The sequence below is a fragment of the Erithacus rubecula genome (genome assembly GCF_903797595.1).
Source record: "Erithacus rubecula genome assembly, chromosome: 1".
Lineage (NCBI taxonomy): Eukaryota > Metazoa > Chordata > Aves > Passeriformes > Muscicapidae > Erithacus > Erithacus rubecula.
This window is the reverse complement of record NC_136658.1, coordinates 42,354,138-42,371,506: the sequence shown is the minus strand read 5'-3', so window position 1 is coordinate 42,371,506 and position 17,369 is coordinate 42,354,138. Positions and strand designations below refer to the sequence as shown.

The following is a 17,369-nucleotide window of genomic DNA, read 5'->3' as shown; positions in this document are numbered from 1 at the left end:
GGTAGATTGGGGAATGAAGTAAGGGCCAGAAATCAGGAGAGTCCGCAAGAAACCTGAACCACCATCAGAACATCTTAGGTGAAAACAATAGGCTAAAGAAAGGGAACGATCAGGGAAGATACCATTACAGTGGACACAGACATCTCAAAGCAAGTGAACAGACTAAAAAGAGCCAAGAGCCCAGAGGATGGTAGATAACATGTAACAAGAAGAGGGAGGGGCTGCTGGACAATACCTTAAAGGAGGAAAAAAAATGGGTACAGGCAAGTAGTGGAAAGAAAGGAAAGAAGGAGAGCACTGGACAAGTGCAGATGCCTGCGTAGGATTCTTGGGCAGAAGAGGATATAAAAAACATCCCACTATAGGAAGGGCAATCTGTCATGCATGAAACAAGTGAAATGCAAAGCCTTCAGGGGAACTCAGGAGCAGCTTTAAAGGAATCAAAGCAGGGAAGGTTACCGTGAGACAGCAGTGGGAACTCCTCTCCAGGAGTGGAGGATAAGTGGAGGTAGTCTCAATGCTAAAGACAGGAAAAAGCAGAGAATGGAAAGGAGAATTAGAGGGTGAGTGAGAGGTGGTCTTTGGGTAAGGGAAGCAGGAAGGTAACAGAGGATATGGCTAGAGTAGAACAGAGAGCAGGTCCCAAGAGAAGTGCAGGTTGGTATAGGACAAGGGGCTGAGGTAGACAGCACGGATTAGGAGCCATGAGCCGTGCTGGCAGCTGGCAGCAGGAGCTTGCTTATTCAGCAAGTCAGGCAGTAATTAATTAAATCAAGTCAGGCAGCAATCAGTCAGTTAAATCGGGTAACAATGACTCAATTAAGTTGAACTGGGGAACAATGAATTTATTACATCAAACCAGGGAAAAAAGAACCAATTAAATCAGCTGGAAGCCTCCACGGGTACATCCAGAGTCTGGGCTAGGTGCCACCGGGGTGGAGGACTTGCTGCAGCCGCCTTTTCCAGGAGAAAGATCACCACAGCAACTGAGCATCGCTGCTGACAGCCTTGCTTGTCACCCTCTGCCTGGAGCGGAGGACACGGCAGTCTACAGCCGGTCTGATGAAACGTTTGAACCAGAGGGGTGGGGAGATGGGAACTGTCAGCTTCCAAATTACCAATAGTGTTGCAGAAATTACTGGGCTGCCTAAGGATGAATGAAGAAAGCTCTGCCTCTCAAATCAGGCTGATGCTGGATATCTGGAGCTGTCAGCTTAAGAAATGGAGAGGTTTTGATAGGTGCCTGACAATGGGTTAGTCCATCCTAACATGCAGGAGAGGTACACTTTCCAAGGTGTCCAAGTTTAGGACATCCTGGAAGAGCATGGCTATGTACTAAAACAGCTGCCCAAGCCCATTTTGACATTAAAAAGTGTAAACTATATGGATTGGTGTGAGTCAGGCTGGTTGTGTACTGGCAATGCTAAGAACCATTTTCATCCCCTTTTGTTGGTTCCCATATCATTTGCCATTGAGGAGGTTTTTTGGGGTTTTTTTTGTTTCCTGTTCCTTCTTCTATCTCATCTCCACAAGTAGGGGATATCACTAAGATAACCAAGTTACCTTAGCAGGAAGTAGCTGTTTCTCTTGGGACTTTTCATGCATATCAGTAAATTGAAAATAAAAAAAGGGAAGACCTCATGGATGAGTACAAGCTGATGTCAAAAAGATGTGGGAGACAGCTATCTATCCATTATTTAAGAGAAGTGCAATCATAATCACTCTCTCAGGCACCTGAGAGAAGGATTTTTGCAGGTGAAAAAATCATACTGCTTTTCAAGGCAGTACAAATGCTTGACAGGCTGCCATAGTTAATAAACAGGGATATTACATGGGCAACTTTTATAGTATTACACATTGTCATTAAAGTAATTATATTGAAAAGGAAATGACTCTTTGGGTGTTTTTCCTGGCTAGATGAGGTCCTGGGATTTGCCCAGAGTGTGTAAATTAGGGCCAACACAATCCCTGTAGGAATGTTGACCAATAAATTAAACTAAAAATAAAAGCTGAAGAAGAACAGCTTCCTGAAAGCATACAACAAAGATGGGCTTGGTCCAAGACTTAGTATATATTATCAGTACCATATGTATCCCTGTTGTCCCCTAATAAATATGCAACAGGACAGAGTGAACTTTGAGACACACTGGCACAATAGTTTTACACTAAAGGACTGGACAAATTTTCTTTTCCCTGCTCTTAACTACTAAATAGTCAGGAGGCAAAAAGAGTCTAATTAGAAATGTGAAGGCTCCACTGAAGCTCCTGCTTCCAGTCTGCACCACAGTGTTTGAGCGGCCGTCTGCCACAGAAAAACAGAAAATAAACTTCCTGGGTTGGGGTTTTTTCTCCTCTTTTATCCCTTTTGAATAATATTAACACTGAGCAGTTGGACTTGTTCTTGTACAAATCTTCAGTCTAATGAAGTACATAAAAATCAGGTTAAAATTTCAGTCAACAGTTCTAGTCATTTCAGACTCTGGTTTATTAGTGGTCAGAAGAAAAAAAATTGACCCATGTCAGTATTTCGAAAAGTATAATTTAAATGCTCTACAGGACAGTCAGTGATTGTGAACATGACCTTGACTGTGATTATGGCCTTCTAGATGATGACATGTACTATCAAAGAGGCTGACTTTATCCTAAATTTGGGCTTTATATCTAAAGCTATTTTAGGACAATAGGATGTTGTGACAACTCTCTGTATTTAAAAAAATATATATATATTTTCAAACTGCATTATCTTGTGAGGCATCTAGTTACACAAAATTTCTGAACCCCATAACTTTCATTTTCCTCTTTGTTTATTTGTCAGTAGTGGATGGGGTTTATGTTTATCCATCCCCTTCTCCCTTTTTACCTTGAAATCCTGTCAATAAACAAAACATACTTATATGCATTATAGTGCACTGCAGGAGAAGGGACTGTCATAATTCAAAGTAATCAATTCACATTTATTTATTTCACAGTGTTATCAAACAGCAATTTTTATATGCTGACCAAAAAATACACTATATTTTTATATGCTTGCTAAATAAAAGATTCCTCATCTATAAAGGAGTAAGTATAATTTAACTCTGTTTACTAAGTGGTCATTTACTAAACATATGTCACTTTACCTTCACAAATAAAGATAAAACACTGTGATTAAGGCTAGAACTTCTAGTCCTTATATTTCCATTATTGGCACATGTCCCATTCTTTTTTTTTTCCTAGCCTCCCTTGAGTCATCATGTATAATCAAAGAGGGTACTGGGTCAGAGAAATATCATTCAACACATGAGAGATGAAAAAATTACCCAGTAGAGGAGAACCCATTCTGCTTTTCCCTGCCACTCATTCATCTGCTGCTCCCCACTATCTAGGGAATAGTTTGATACTATCTAATTCTGGAAACAAAGGAAAAAATATCATTTAAGACTCTTCTTTGCTGTCTAAACTGGGTGCTTCTGCCTTGGGAGAAACACCAGGTGCTAGCCTCCAAGCAGTGACACTCCCAAAGAGCTGATACAAGGCAGCTCACAGAGCTCCCCACTCTGCCCATGGCTTACTTACCTCCTTTAGGTTTATCTGCCTTTAGGCAACAGGGAGACCCACAGGGCCTTGTTTCCACTAGCTCTTCATGGAAAAGACCTACAAGATCATTGAGTTCAACCTTTGACCAACACCATGTCAACTGAACCATATCACTAAGTGCCATGTCCAGTTGTTTCTTGAACACTTCCAGGGGTGATGACTTCACCACCACCCTGGGCAGCCTCTTCCAGTGTCTGGCCACCCTTTCAGTGCATAAATTCTTCCTGATGCTCAACCTCAATATCCCTTGGTGCAGCTTGAGGCTATGTCCTCTTCTCCTGTCATCAGCTGCCTGGGAGAAGAGGCCCTACCTCACTACACCCTCCTTTCAGGCAGCTGTACAGAGCAAAAAGGTCTCCCCTGAACCTCCTGTTCTCCAGGCTAAACACCCCCGTCTCCCTCAAGTTGCTCCTCATAGGACTTAAATTTTTGATTTATATTTTCACAGTATTTCTCTTACTGCAAAAAAACAAAACTCCAAACTTCTTTTTGGTGACAAGCACAGCCTTGAAAAAAACATCACAACATTTAAAATCCTCTGCGGTAGCTGAAGTATTTTGCACCTTAAAAGGTGTCACTACACATTTCACTTTTTCAAATCAAGTTGGAAGGTGACTGGATAGGGAACAACACAGGAGTACCAGATGTCTCTTCTAAAGCTTTTCTTCCATTGAGAGATGGGCTTTCCCTTTTGCAAAGTGCAGATGCAGGCCAGGCCCAGAGCCACCTCCCTTCCTCACACACACCATACACACGAACCTTGAACGTCATCTGAACACACAACTCCCACAGAAGTCAGCAGGCACAGGTAAACTCAGCCCTCAGGTATTTATTGCATGTCTAGCTCAGCATCACATCATATACCTTGGCCTAGTCCAAGAGCTGCTGAACCAATTTCCCTGATTCCACAATGAATGGCCCAGAGCTGATCCAGCTTTGACCAATAGGTTGGATTAAAAGCCTCCTCAGATCTCTTCCAACACAAATTTTCCTATGGTCCTAATGTACAGGTTCCAGGGATCTAACTGCTACGGTAAGAAAGGGTGGGAGGAAAAATTAGGAGCAGAGGCAGAGGCTAATGTTTACAGCATAGCTAATGACAATTTTGTATCTTTCAAGTATTAGATTGTTTGTGCTAGAAATTCCTAGCTCTTTTACCTGAACATGAGATCAAAATTCAGTAACTGACTTTTGCTGAAGATTTTCCTGGGGATTATTTGTATTCTGGAAGGTGGAAAGACAAGGCAGTAACATTTCATCAGAAATCACGTATTATTTGAGTCCTTATACTCCAAACACGCACAAGAGTTTCTCACCGGTAATCTCTGCAAGTGTCCTGTTCATCCAGTTGTGGTGTACATTTTCTTCAGAAATTTACTTAAGAGGTTTACTAACCATTAATTTAGTTTGATGTGCCTGTGTGCAAGACAGAGTACACAGTTTTGGGCAGAGATTTTTGAACCCAAAGTGAATTGTTTCCTCAGCAACTATATTCCTTGGAAACAAAAAAACTTTCCAAAATAGGTCTTTGCACTGGCAAATACGCACAGCTCCGTGAAAGCCTGCGAGTCTGCAGGGCACTGCTGTAGCATTTCAATCGCACTTGGAAAACAAACCTCAGAAAGCCAGAAACTACTCAGAGTTACTGGCCAGTAACTCTTTTAATGATTTCCAGGAGAAAAGACCTGGCTTTTTTCTGTCCCAAGGCCCTTCTGAATACCTGGATTCCTCAAGAGGGAATCACAACCCTGTTATCTTAAACAGATATGCGTTTCCCCTGAAACACCCCCACGTATCTGCTGCTACCTTGATCTCCCTTCCCCTCAGGGTCTCCTCCTGCAACCCCAAACCAAGCCCTTCCCACCCCTTATTTTGGCTCTCTCCTCTCATCTCGAAGCCCCTCTGCCCGCGGCCCCCTGCACGGGGCACAGCGGCGGGGATGGGCCGGGCCCCGCCCCGGGTCCGCGGGCGGCCGGAGCAGCGGGGCGCGGGCGGGGACGGGCCAGGGGCGGGTTAAAAGCGGCGGCAGGTGAACGGGGAGGGACCTTAAAGCTCCGGGGCGGCGAGATTAGGGCCGCCCGCTCGGCAGGCAGCGGCGGAGCCACGCTGATCGGCGCAGCCCGGCCGCGGCGCCGGGAGCTGCCGGCGGGGTGCCCGCCCCTCAGCAGCGGCCGCCGCTGAGGCAGGTGAGGGGCGCGGCGGGCAGGGAAGGCAGGCCGGACGGAGGGAAGGACGGAGGGAAGGAAGGGAAGGGGCGCGGCGGGGCAGGTGCCCCCGGGCAGCTGAGGCCGCACTTGTTGCGCTCCAGCGCGGGGCCGGGGCCGGGGCAGCGCTGCCCGGAGCTCTGGCGGCACTGCCCGCCGGGGAGGCAGCGGGGCCGGGCGCGGAGCCGCCGTGAGCGCTGCCCGCCCTGCCCCGGCAGGATTCGCCCTGCTCGGCACGGGCGCTCTCCGCTTCCCGTCACCAGCTGGAGCGTCATAGAACCCCGCGAGCAGTTTTGTTTGGGAATGCTCTATCTCTCTGTTTAACGCGTTTAATTTACAGCGAAATCTTTATTCACCTCCCAGCAGCTCTCTGTAAGCGCGTTATGTGAGGTACGTACGGCCAGCCACGACACCGAGCAAAATCAAGGTTCCGGCAATTACAGGTAATTTGCGACACGCCTACAGATGTTAGGAGAGCTGCGGGAAGGTAAACAGCTTGCATCAGTAAAACTGACAGGTCCTGTAAGTGTCTGATCACACACTGGAAACATTCCTTAGAATTACAGGGGGAATAGGAAATGAGGTGTGAGTCAGAAACAAATGTATTTTTGAGTATCGGGGCTGGATAAGATCGCACAAAGAATGAGTACTTAAGACCTTAAATAAAACACGAAGGACTGCTGGGGTAAGGGCAGGAGTTCTTGTTTAGCTCCTGGCACTAGCTAGTATCTGGGCATGTTCTGGCTTTTCTGTAATCAGGCTTTCCTAGATTGGGAGTTGCTTTCACAGTCTCTCATGTTGAACAATCTCTCCTCTGCTTTCAACAGAGGAAATTGTTTCTTTGTCTTGTGCCCCATTTGTTTTCACCATGTAGCTTGGAAATATTCTTGAAACAACAGGCAGAGGGTTGCAAGAAGAAAGTGGCCTTTTGTCTTAGGAATGCTCTTTTAAACCCAGATTTTATAACTTTGATTAATGGCTGTGTCCTGTGTGAAATACTGCGAGGGTTTGGGTCCGGGTTTGGTTTGGGATCACCACAGTGTATGTGTGTACACTGAGTCAAAAGCAGAATGAAATATATTTTCATCCTTAATTTTGTTAAAGGAGTTATGTAATCTTTAACGTTTCCTGGCCTCCACTGCTTAGCCTGGCAACCTACTTGCCAGCTACATCCTTTGAAGAGCCCCAGAGAAAGGACAGTTGGCAAAAGGATGTGCATGTGATTGGGTTTGCTCTGTCTTAGAGAACAAGGCAATGGTGGGACAAGCCTCAGCCTGGAAGAAGGTGGTACTTCCACTGCAATGTAAATTTTCTGGTGGAGTTTTTATTGCATCTGTCCTGCATGTGTCAGGCTTTCTAGGAGACTTCAGATGATCCCCAGAACTGTCAGTCTCATAATTGATAGGATTACATATTTCAGAGCTTAAAAATGGAACAGTAAAACCCCATGAATTAGTATGTTTCTCTGGAGGAATTGATTTTTGTCCTGACAGGGCCAGTTTTCTCAATTTGCTGAAGCTGGGTCTCTGATGGTATTGTTGTTGTGCATCCCTTTATGCACAACCCAGGCAGTTTATTTGGGCATTTATTTGTGGGGGGGGAAAAAAAGTAATTGTACATATAAAAATGTATAGCAGACTATCTTAGTAGCTGGAAAAATAACAGCACTTTGAGTTATACATATGAGTTCATAACAGTAACTGCATAACCTCGTGGGTACTTGAGAGTAATGAGGATGCTTTTACAGGTTGTTTCTTGTGAACAGTTCCAGCTAAATCTGTGCTCCCAGATGCTGTGTGAAAGAGGAACATGGGTTGAAGATGTTTTTTTCTTCTGATGTTTTCCCTTGGTCTGTTCCTTGCTGATTTTAATTGTTATTTAATGATGACTGATGAGGTATCTGGAAGGAGAACTGTGACTCTTGCCTGGCTAAACATCAGTTTGTGTAAGGAAGAGCTTGAAGTGATGATATGAGGTGAGATAGTATGCTGTCAAAACAGCAAGAATGTGGAAAAAGAGACGCACATCTCCTATTAGCTGATAAAAGAATGTTGAAATGATTCTGTTCCTTGTCACACACCTGCCTTTCTTCCTGTAATAGAGTTTTAGAAAGGAAAAGTTGCTTTTAACTTTACTCTTGATGAATGAAATAATAAAGTATATGCTCAAAGGAAGACTGCAGTGCAGTGTAAAATGTTACTGTGTTTTTAAGTTTAATTAGTGTTTCCAAAAGATTAGGCGCTCTGTGTGTGAAAAGACAGGGGCTTGTTGATTGTAGAGGAGAGTCTTGTAGAGGGGATGTAGACATTTGCTCAGGTGTAGGGGGATGAAAATAGGAATTAGGTGACAGGCTTCAAAAAAAATTAAAAGCAATATAAAAAAGTCATAACTAAAAAGTTACTTTGATGACCAGAAGCACAGCACAGTATCTCTAAAACCTTCTTTAAGATACAGGAAATATGACACTTGTATCAGTGGTGGCACAGTCCTCAGGAATTCAGCTTTCTTCCAAAATAAGATGCGTTAAGCACACTTTGAAGGAAAGGTTTACAGGGGAAAATGGCTGAGACAGGCTAAACTCTAGTAGGACTTGTGCTATCTTGTTATTCCTTCAAGTGTGACCTCTGATTTCCTGTTCTGTATGAGTAGAATGAATTTTGTGCAGATATGTTCTGGAGGATAATAATCTCCAGTTAAACAGGTATGGATTCTAAGCATCCTTGGAAAATGACTTAAAACTTATGTGAGGGCATAAATATGGGACAGTCATAAAAGGGTGTCGTTGTGGACAGAAACTGAACCCATAAATGCTCTTGATATTTAAGTAGCATAATTTTTTAATAACGTTTAACTACATACAAATTGGGTTCTAATCTGTTGGGTTGCTCTGGATTTCATGCTGGATTTAATTAGAGCAGAGAATGCCTCCTGTTTTCCTAAACTTGAGTAGAAGCAAAGAACAAAGCTTGCAGTGTTCAGACCTGCAACTGTCAGAGGTTTCCTGTTCCCGATTAGTCTTTGTCTGTTCCTGTGTCAAATCAGATATACTGTAATCTCTCTGTCAAGGCTCTTCTCCTCTCCAGTTTCCACTCTGATCTCGAGATAGGTGTTCAGAACAAAGTTTAAGAGCTACTAGAGAGAATTGCACAGGCATTTTGTGGTTGTTAGACTGCTCCTTTGATCTTTCTCAGCTTTTTAGGAAAGAAGTAGAGTTGTTGATATTCCAGAGTCTTCTAACTGCATGCTCCTTGAAGTTTTTAATATACTGCTGTAAAATTAAAATAGCTGGAAGCTACCTATTAAAGGATTTTACTTGCCAAGGTCTAAGTTCAAAGCTTTGTCTTCTTGCATTTTGAACTCTGCATTTTGAACTCTGCATTGAAGCTATAGCAATGTAGGGAGCTGAATTCTTTTTCAGGTGTCAGAAATATCCTGGATGATTGAATTCAAGCTCTGTGCTTCCAGCTTCGAACTGTTACTTACCTGTCTTGGTTGATTTAGCCTGTGAAGCTGGTAATTGCAGTGGAGCATTTCAGGAGAACAGCCCTGTGAGATGGTGAGATTTTTGTTATCTCTAGTTTAATGTCTGGGAAACTGAGGCATGGAGCAGACTGACAAATTAGGTAGGAAGTCTGAGCAAGCTAGCAAGTGACTGATGTAGTCTGTGTACCAGCTTCTCTTGGTGAAATAAAAGGGTGCTGTATTTTGGAAGATGTTAATCTGTATTTATTGGAAGCTTCCTTGCTTCAGCCTTGACAGTGCTGCTGTTCTTGTAGTACAGCATCAAAACTAACTCTGCAGTAGGAATAACAAGATCTACACACTGGCAATTGAGTGCTTGCTGTGAACTAGATGCCAGGTTGGTGGGATGGAGGCATCCTGATGCAAAACTGCTGAAACCCAGACTAGTGTGTTCTTCCAATCTGAGTAATGACACAACATTATGCAGCTGTAGGACACCTCGATGCTGGTTATCAGCTCCCCCTACAAGCCACTGCTCCAGTGCAGCTGTTGAGATCAACACCTGAAGGGAACATTGTGTCAGCAGCACATTTCAATGCATGTTGGGCCTCAACATGCAGCAGTACTTCTTGTGCTAAGCTGGCTCAAAATAATTTTGGTAATGACTTTGCGTCTGTTTAGCTGTTCTGAAGCTTTTCTATGGCAAAAGTTCTGCATTAAACTGCCACTCTAGGGTATGTGAGTTATCTTTGTCCCCAACTTGGAGGGTAGGCAGGGACACTTGAGACCAGTGGCTTTTGCTTAAATATTATCTTGGTTAACACATTCCCACATAGGATAAAGTGACTTCTGTCTTGGCAGTCAGCTGATCCTTTATCAGTATCCGGAGGCATTGCTGAAAGTGGTGGGATGTCACACCAAACTGGTATCTCCTGGTACACTGTACACTAAAATTCTGATAGAAGTGGAGTCATTGTGACATCCTCTGAATTTGTGTAGATCCAGTATATTAAATAAATTGGTATTCAAATTGAAGGTGAGAAGGGTATAATCTTAGTCGGAATTTATGCATGAATTGGGGGTCTGTGGACCTCTTCTTGAATGGAACTCCTAGATGTTCCTATAGCATAAGCAGATACTGTAATATTTGCTTATGACTACTTTTTTATTTTGCTATCGTACAAGCACTATATATGTATGTGACAGATGTATCTTCTATTGTTTTTACACCTTCACTGTATTCCAGCTGTGGATTTAGCCACTGAGTAATGAGTTTCCAGTATAACAGTCTCTAACAAAGGAAAATGGTGTCTGTTAACAAGCCAGCTGCACTTGTAAACAGGGGAGCTCAGTGATGATTGTCCTCGGTGTTGTGGATTGCAGGGATTTTCACTGGGTGTATGCACTGTGCTGAAGTTCTGGTTTAATGTAGGCTTACAGGAGCTAGCTTTAAACTGGAAGGCAGTCTAGCCATGGCAGCACAGAGCTCAAAATACTGCCCATAAGCTGTGGAACTACAGAAGGAGTTAAGCTGTAGTTCTTGCCTTGCTGCTGTCTAGTTTACTAGTGGAAAAAAAAAACAAACAAGCCAACAACAAAAAAAAACAACCCCCAAATGAAACACCTGCTTATGTGTCTATGTAGTGTGATTATACAGAACTGTTTCCCTTGTCACTTAACCTTTCAGTTAAGCGTTGTGATCTTTTATGGTTGTTTTTAATTGTTAACTGTAACAACCATATCCCACTCTGGTCATCTAATTATTGAAATGGAAGGTGCTGCTGGTAGTAGAACAGGTATCTATGTGGAGGTTTGGAAAAGCTTATTTTCATGCCTAGATGCAATTTTTGTGAAGGAGAATTTAACACTTAATGCACGCCCCTGTTAGAAGTTATTCTAAATGCTTAGTTACTCAACCTCACAACTTCAGCTGTCTTCTGTTCTGTTTCTTCCTTTATAGCTAATCCCTATTCTCATTCCACTTTACGTTTTTTCTCCATAATTTACCTAAGCTTTCATGTCTTTAATGTGTTCTTGTAGTGTTCTTTACCAGCAAGCTAGATAAGTCCTTGGCTGTCTACATACTGTTATTTCTGTAAGCATTTGGCAGGATTTGCCCACATCAAAATAGTATCTGGACTGGCTCTATAAAAATAGGACTTAACCATTAAAGAGGTGTAATTTTCCTGCTTTCTTCTCCTTTGGTCAGCAGAATAGTTAATATTTTACTTGCTAGTGAAAAGGAAAGCAAGTATTTGAAACAAAGATATAACTTGTGATCTAGGTCCTAGCTTTTGAGTGAGTAAAGAGTAAATGAGCCATCACATCACTGCAGGTGTGTTTAGTTGGAGTGGTCTGCACTGGTGGCTTTAGTAGTGTGAAGAGCCATACTTGGCTAACTAAAATTCTGCTTGGATCCCCGTGTCCGTTTGTTGGAGAGGAGTGGATGCTTTGGCAGTGTCTGAATTGCCTTCATTGGCTCCTCTAAGTTGCACTGAGTACTGTTTAAACCCAGCTAGTAGGAAACACTGTGGACAGAGTATTTGGATGGCATTCAGGCTGCCTGGATATGGCACTACAGTCTTGGATGTGTCACCTTTCAGAGAGAAGAGAGTGAGACTTCACTGGTATCTGATCAGTGCCTGTAGCACTCAAGTAGTCCAGAAGTCATATGACTCTCATCCAACATCAAAATAAGCCTGAGAGGCAGTGAGCAAGAAGGGGCAAAGGTTGGTGACTTGCTAGTTGGTGACTTAGCAGTGGGAAGAACCGTGGATGGTGGCAGGAGGAGCTGAAGATATAGCTGGAAGATTGGGTAAGATACATGGGAAGGGTGAAGGGAGGAGTATTTGGGCAGATATGAAAGATATTTTGTCAGATATGAAAGACATTCCTTTTTTTGGACAGGAGAGGAGATGTCACCAGGAAATTCTAGGCAAAAGACTGCCTCTTCAGAGTGTGGTGGCTTCTTTCTTGATCCAGATACAGACATGTCTTTGCTAGAATTGATGCACAGTTTTTTGGCTTAACAAGCACAATATACTCTGAGAGAAGATGGAGCAAGTCAGATGAAGAGGAGTGTGTATAATTTTCAGCATTAAAGCTTTGCCAACCCCTCTTTCCCCCTGACTGCTCATTCTTACCCATGCTTTGCCATTTGCAGCCTGGGGTGTTTGTTGTTTTGTTGTTTGTGGGGTTGGTTTTTTTTTGGGGGGGGGGGGGGGGAAGGTTTAAAATGAAGCTGTCCTTTTCAGATGGTCTGTGGGTGTGTGCTGTTAAACAGATTGATAAAATGGATCAGATTTAAAGAAACTAAACCAAAACCTACTAGTACTGGGAAGAACTTATGGACAAGTCACCTGTTTTATAATGTGCCTTCACAAAGTCACAGGAGATGAACTGTAGCGTGACCTTAGGAGAAAACAGGACTAAGGGAGCTTCTTCAGCTAGCTGCACACCAGGGAGCTTGTATTTTGAATAGGCACAGGGAGGAGGAAACAAATCCATGTGAAATTATAACAAAATGGCAGCGCCATCAATGTGCAGTGAGATGTGAAGCTGAGAAATAGGGCTTATGAGGAGCAGATACACAGGTTTCACTTCACACCCTGCACTCAAAGATGGTTGACAGGTAGGGAGAAGATGGAATGATGAGAAGAAAGTAAGGACTCTGGTGGAGTTACAGGATAGGTGGATAATATGTGTAATACCATGGTTTGCATTGTGCCAGTCTTCTATAGGGTTTATTTTCAAATGCTCATAAGAATTTCTAGTCTTAATACTTAGTTGTGGTCATTTTATAAGTACTGTAATTACTGTCTCTTCAGAAGTACTGTAATTGTCATATGTGTGCAATAGTAACAGAACACAAAAGAGTTGTAACTGTCCCTCTGTTTAACAATGCAATAATTGCCACGGCAAATTCTGAAAGAATTTTAATCAATCAGATGACAGAAAAAGGGGTGGAAACGGTTAAAAATCCAACTTATATATTTAGTAAGGATCTCTGGTATTAAGGGTCTTTGCTGTGTCCTCATAGGGTTGTTAACCTACAAAGACTCCCTGTAACTGTTTGCTAATGAAAAGAAGAATATTTCTTCCTGGAAAAAATAACCTAGCAGGATAGCAAGCTAAGTCTGTTTCAGGACTGTTTTCAGTCACATACAGCAGAAATAGCCCATAGATTGTACATCCTGAAGGAGGCTCAGGAAAAGTTCTCTCCAATCTGAAGGAGATCTTGGATCTCCCCCTTGGTTTTCAACTCCTGGAGTATAACCCCACACAGTCAATCAGCAACATCTGAGGGAAATGTAGTTTATGGGACTAGTGAAGGGAGATTACATTTAAATCCCAGTAACTCAAGGAAAAGATACCATTATGTTGCGTAACAGTTGTGTCTTCATTTTCTGTGAGCTGTTGTGTACTTTGATACTCAGTCAAAGTATGTGGTCTACTGATTATATGTAACTCACTGTAAACAAGGAAGATTTTTGGCTTTACTCAGAATGGGGGTGTGACGTGGAAGACAACTACAGAAGTGTCATCATTTTCTTCCTCATGCAGTGTGATCCATTTCAGGGTCAGGAAAACCTTGTGATATGACCACCTTTTTGCCAGTAGGTGCTCTTTAAAGCAACTTTGAAAATATGGTTTTGCTTATTGCACTTGTGCTGTAAATGTGAAAGAGATATGAGCTCTGAGATACAAACAAATTAACAAAGTTATGAAATAACCTTCCTGAGCAATTTCATAGCCAAGAGATCTGTGAGCCCTCTTAGAGAGCCCTGGCTGATGACACAAGAAATGCCATTTTGTTGAATACACAGTAGCTTGCAAACCAATTTTGTGTAAATCCATCTGAAGTGGAGGGGTGGAGGGAGATGGGCTGAAATGCCTCTGAATGCTCTCTGTGAAAATCTGTTTGTGGAAGCTGTGAAAACCCAGACAATTGTAGTGTTCCTGAGGAGGCCAAGAGGTGAAATCCTTAAGTTGTTAGTTGTAGTACTTTGAAACTCACCTGCTGGAAACTATATTCTTCTGTTGAAAAAGTCTGAGCTACTGCTGGGCTGTCTGAGCTCTTCAAATGTTGACTCTAGCACTCTCCCAGCCTCTGAAATAGCTCCCCTAATCTATGACTAATGAAGTCTGTGTTATTGGTGGGGGGGGGGGAACCCAATCTGGCAGGCATTCACAATGAAGGAGTCTTTATCCTTTTTGTAGTTAGTGGAAAGAAAAGCTATTTTGGTATGAATCATAAACACTGATTTTAAACATTCAGCTCTAGATGGATGATGACAAAGATTTTACCTTCATTGCTTTAAACTACTATGGAGTTGGCTTGGACTAAGAATGCAGTCACACTTTTCAAACTGGTTAATATAGGTTGTTCAGACCTTCTCATGGAAGGTGCAGAGTATCAACAGCAGTTACTCAAGGTCTGTATTTATTGCTGGAGTGTACTCAAATCATTATTTGCACTCTCAAGATAACGATAAACCAATTGGCCTTGACTTATGTAGGAATTCTATCTAACACATTATTTTTTAACATAGCATCTGCCTTATTTTTGGCTGATATCTACTATTTTGTTACTGCTACCAGGCTACTAGAAATTCTGTCTTTTCATTTAAGGCTGCGTTCATTGTTTTCCCATCTGTCTTTCTTACTTAATGTGGCATTGGGAAATACACCTAGGAGTGAAATGAATGTGGTGCCATGTGTGTAATCCAGTATGAAATATTATCTGCTGACATGTGATTAGGTTGTCATTTATGACTACTTGTAGGTAAGTCCACTGTGTCCACAAAATGTTACCACAGCCCGTGGATGTGCCACAATTATGATACTGCCTTTATTTTAAATTACATGCTTGCTGGTATTTGTTTCCTGTCTTTATTAATCTTAGTTTTGTTTATTTGTCTTGTCTTAGGGCAGAGGATTGAAACAAGACAATGGATTGGGGAGCTCTGCATACTATTTTAGGAGGTGTAAATAAGCACTCCACCAGTATCGGGAAGATATGGCTCACTGTCCTCTTCATCTTCCGTATCATGATCCTGGTTGTGGCTGCAGAGAGAGTCTGGGGAGATGAACAAGATGACTTTGTCTGCAACACGCTACAGCCTGGCTGCAGAAATGTTTGCTATGACCACTTTTTCCCCATCTCTCACATCAGACTCTGGGCCCTGCAGCTGATCTTTGTCTCCACACCTGCGCTGCTGGTGGCCATGCATGTGGCTTACAGGAGGCACGAGAAGAAAAGGCAGTTCAGAAAAGGAGACCAGAAATGTGAATTCAAGGACATCGAGGAAATCAGGAAACAGAGGTTTCGTATTGAGGGCTCCTTGTGGTGGACATACACCAGCAGCATCTTTTTCAGACTGATCTTTGAAGCTGTCTTCATGTACGCGTTTTATTTCATGTACGATGGGTTCCGAATGCCTCGTTTAATGAAGTGTAATGCCTGGCCCTGCCCCAACACTGTAGACTGCTTTGTTTCCCGACCTACTGAAAAGACGGTGTTCACTATTTTCATGATTGCTGTGTCCAGCATTTGCATTCTTTTAAATGTGGCCGAGTTATGTTACTTACTGACAAAGTTTTTCCTCAGAAGGTCTAAAAAAGCTGGAAATTCAAAACAGCAGCCCAACCATGAGAATAAGGAAGAAACCAAACAAAATGAAATGAACGAGTTAATATCTGATAGCTGCCAGAACACAGTTATAGGGTTTTCAAGTAGCTAAGGTGGTGTCAATGCTGATGTTCACTCTTTTTGGAGTGAATATTTTATTTAAAGGCTGCAAATGAAATTTGTTGTATGAAACAAAGTTGGGTGAGATTTGGATGCATAGTGTCAGATGTCAAGTATGTACACGTCTGGGAAAAGTCAGGGCAGCCTAAACATGTGAAAATTGCACGAGGATTAAGTAGGAAGATACACTTTCCTATGAGTAGCCTTACAAGCTGACTATGACAAGTGGGAAGCCCACTGCTACCTTCATGCTGACACAGCTCCTGAAAACTAAATGCAACAGCAATAAGAACAAAACTCTTTCAAGCTAGCTATTCTAGTATTACAAGATGTTTTGTAATAGTGTTAGTTTTTACTTGTGAACTGATGATTAAAGTATTTTTCTAAGATCTAAGATTCCATGTTACTTAAGGTGTTACAGTACACAACTGACTGTTTTATTTCTTAACCAGGCATATGCAGATGAACCCTGTAATACCATATTCATAGGGAAGAGAACAGCAATAGGCTACATACATCTTCACAGCTTTGCAAGTGCTGCTTGAGTCTGGGCAGGTAGCTTGAGACGCTTGCATACACACTGCTGGCTGTAGGAGAACTGTGTGAAGGCCCACCAGTGTGGATAATTGAGGTAGCTAGATTCTGAGTGCAAACACATGCCTAAAAACAGCACAAGAGTATAGTTACAGCCTGTGTAGACTTGTTTAAACACCTAGCAGACCTGGTAATTTTACCAATCTCTTTAATTGCATACTGCCAGTTTTATAGCCACTTTCATATGTTTATGTAGATGTTTATTTCTCTAATGTATTAGCTGTATTTCTTTCTTTCTGCTGTATCACATCATGGAACTTTTTTGGCTTTGATTTGTTTGCTTTTTTTTGGTAGTAGACTGATGGTGCTGTTATGACACCAGAATTTGTCTGGTTTCAAAGACATGGAAAAGTATTACTGGAAATGGAGCAAGTCTTCTGAATAAAAGGCAAACACTTTTACCTTTCTTAGTGAAGTGAGAGTCTATATGTGAATGCTAGGCAAGATTTTAAGTAGGAGCTTACAAAAAACTTTTTCAAATACAGACTCTACATCCAAAGTGCACATAACCCCTAGACATTCCTCATTCCCATCCAGGGCACTGGTCCCCTAATTCTGTTGTCCATACTATAATGGAGATACACAGGTAACTCTGGGTGCATGGCAGTATGCCTGTGGGAGGGGTGTGCTTTTGAAAGCACAGGGGATCCTGAAAGTTGGAGGTGGGTGCAGTGCAAAACAGCTGTATTGTTTTGTGTGCTTCCTGTTTTGGGCCACTTCTCACCACCATGCATGCAACAACCTGGGTAGAGCTAAGTTTTGGGGGTTTGTTTGTTGTCTTT

The 17,369-nt window shown here is 42.4% G+C and overlaps 1 protein-coding gene across 5 annotated transcripts; it reads left to right on the top strand.

Moving 5' to 3' along the window:
* Positions 1-5,490: 5,490 nt before the first annotated feature.
* Positions 5,491-17,002, top strand: LOC306801571 (gap junction beta-6 protein). 5 transcript variants are annotated; one of them, XM_079304743.1, is made up of 3 exons: positions 5,491-5,762; positions 6,144-6,170; positions 15,172-17,002. In XM_079304743.1, exon 3 carries the CDS (start codon positions 15,194-15,196, stop codon positions 15,983-15,985), a length of 792 nt encoding a protein of 263 aa, XP_079160869.1. In that variant the 5' UTR covers positions 5,491-5,762; positions 6,144-6,170; positions 15,172-15,193; the 3' UTR covers positions 15,986-17,002. The 5 variants fall into 5 exon arrangements, with proteins under 5 accessions (XP_079160869.1, XP_079160868.1, XP_079160867.1 ...); XM_079304742.1 differs by having other exon boundaries at positions 5,492-5,762; positions 6,147-6,223; XM_079304741.1 differs by having other exon boundaries at positions 5,492-5,762; positions 6,144-6,223.
* The last annotated feature ends 367 nt before the right edge of the window (positions 17,003-17,369 follow it).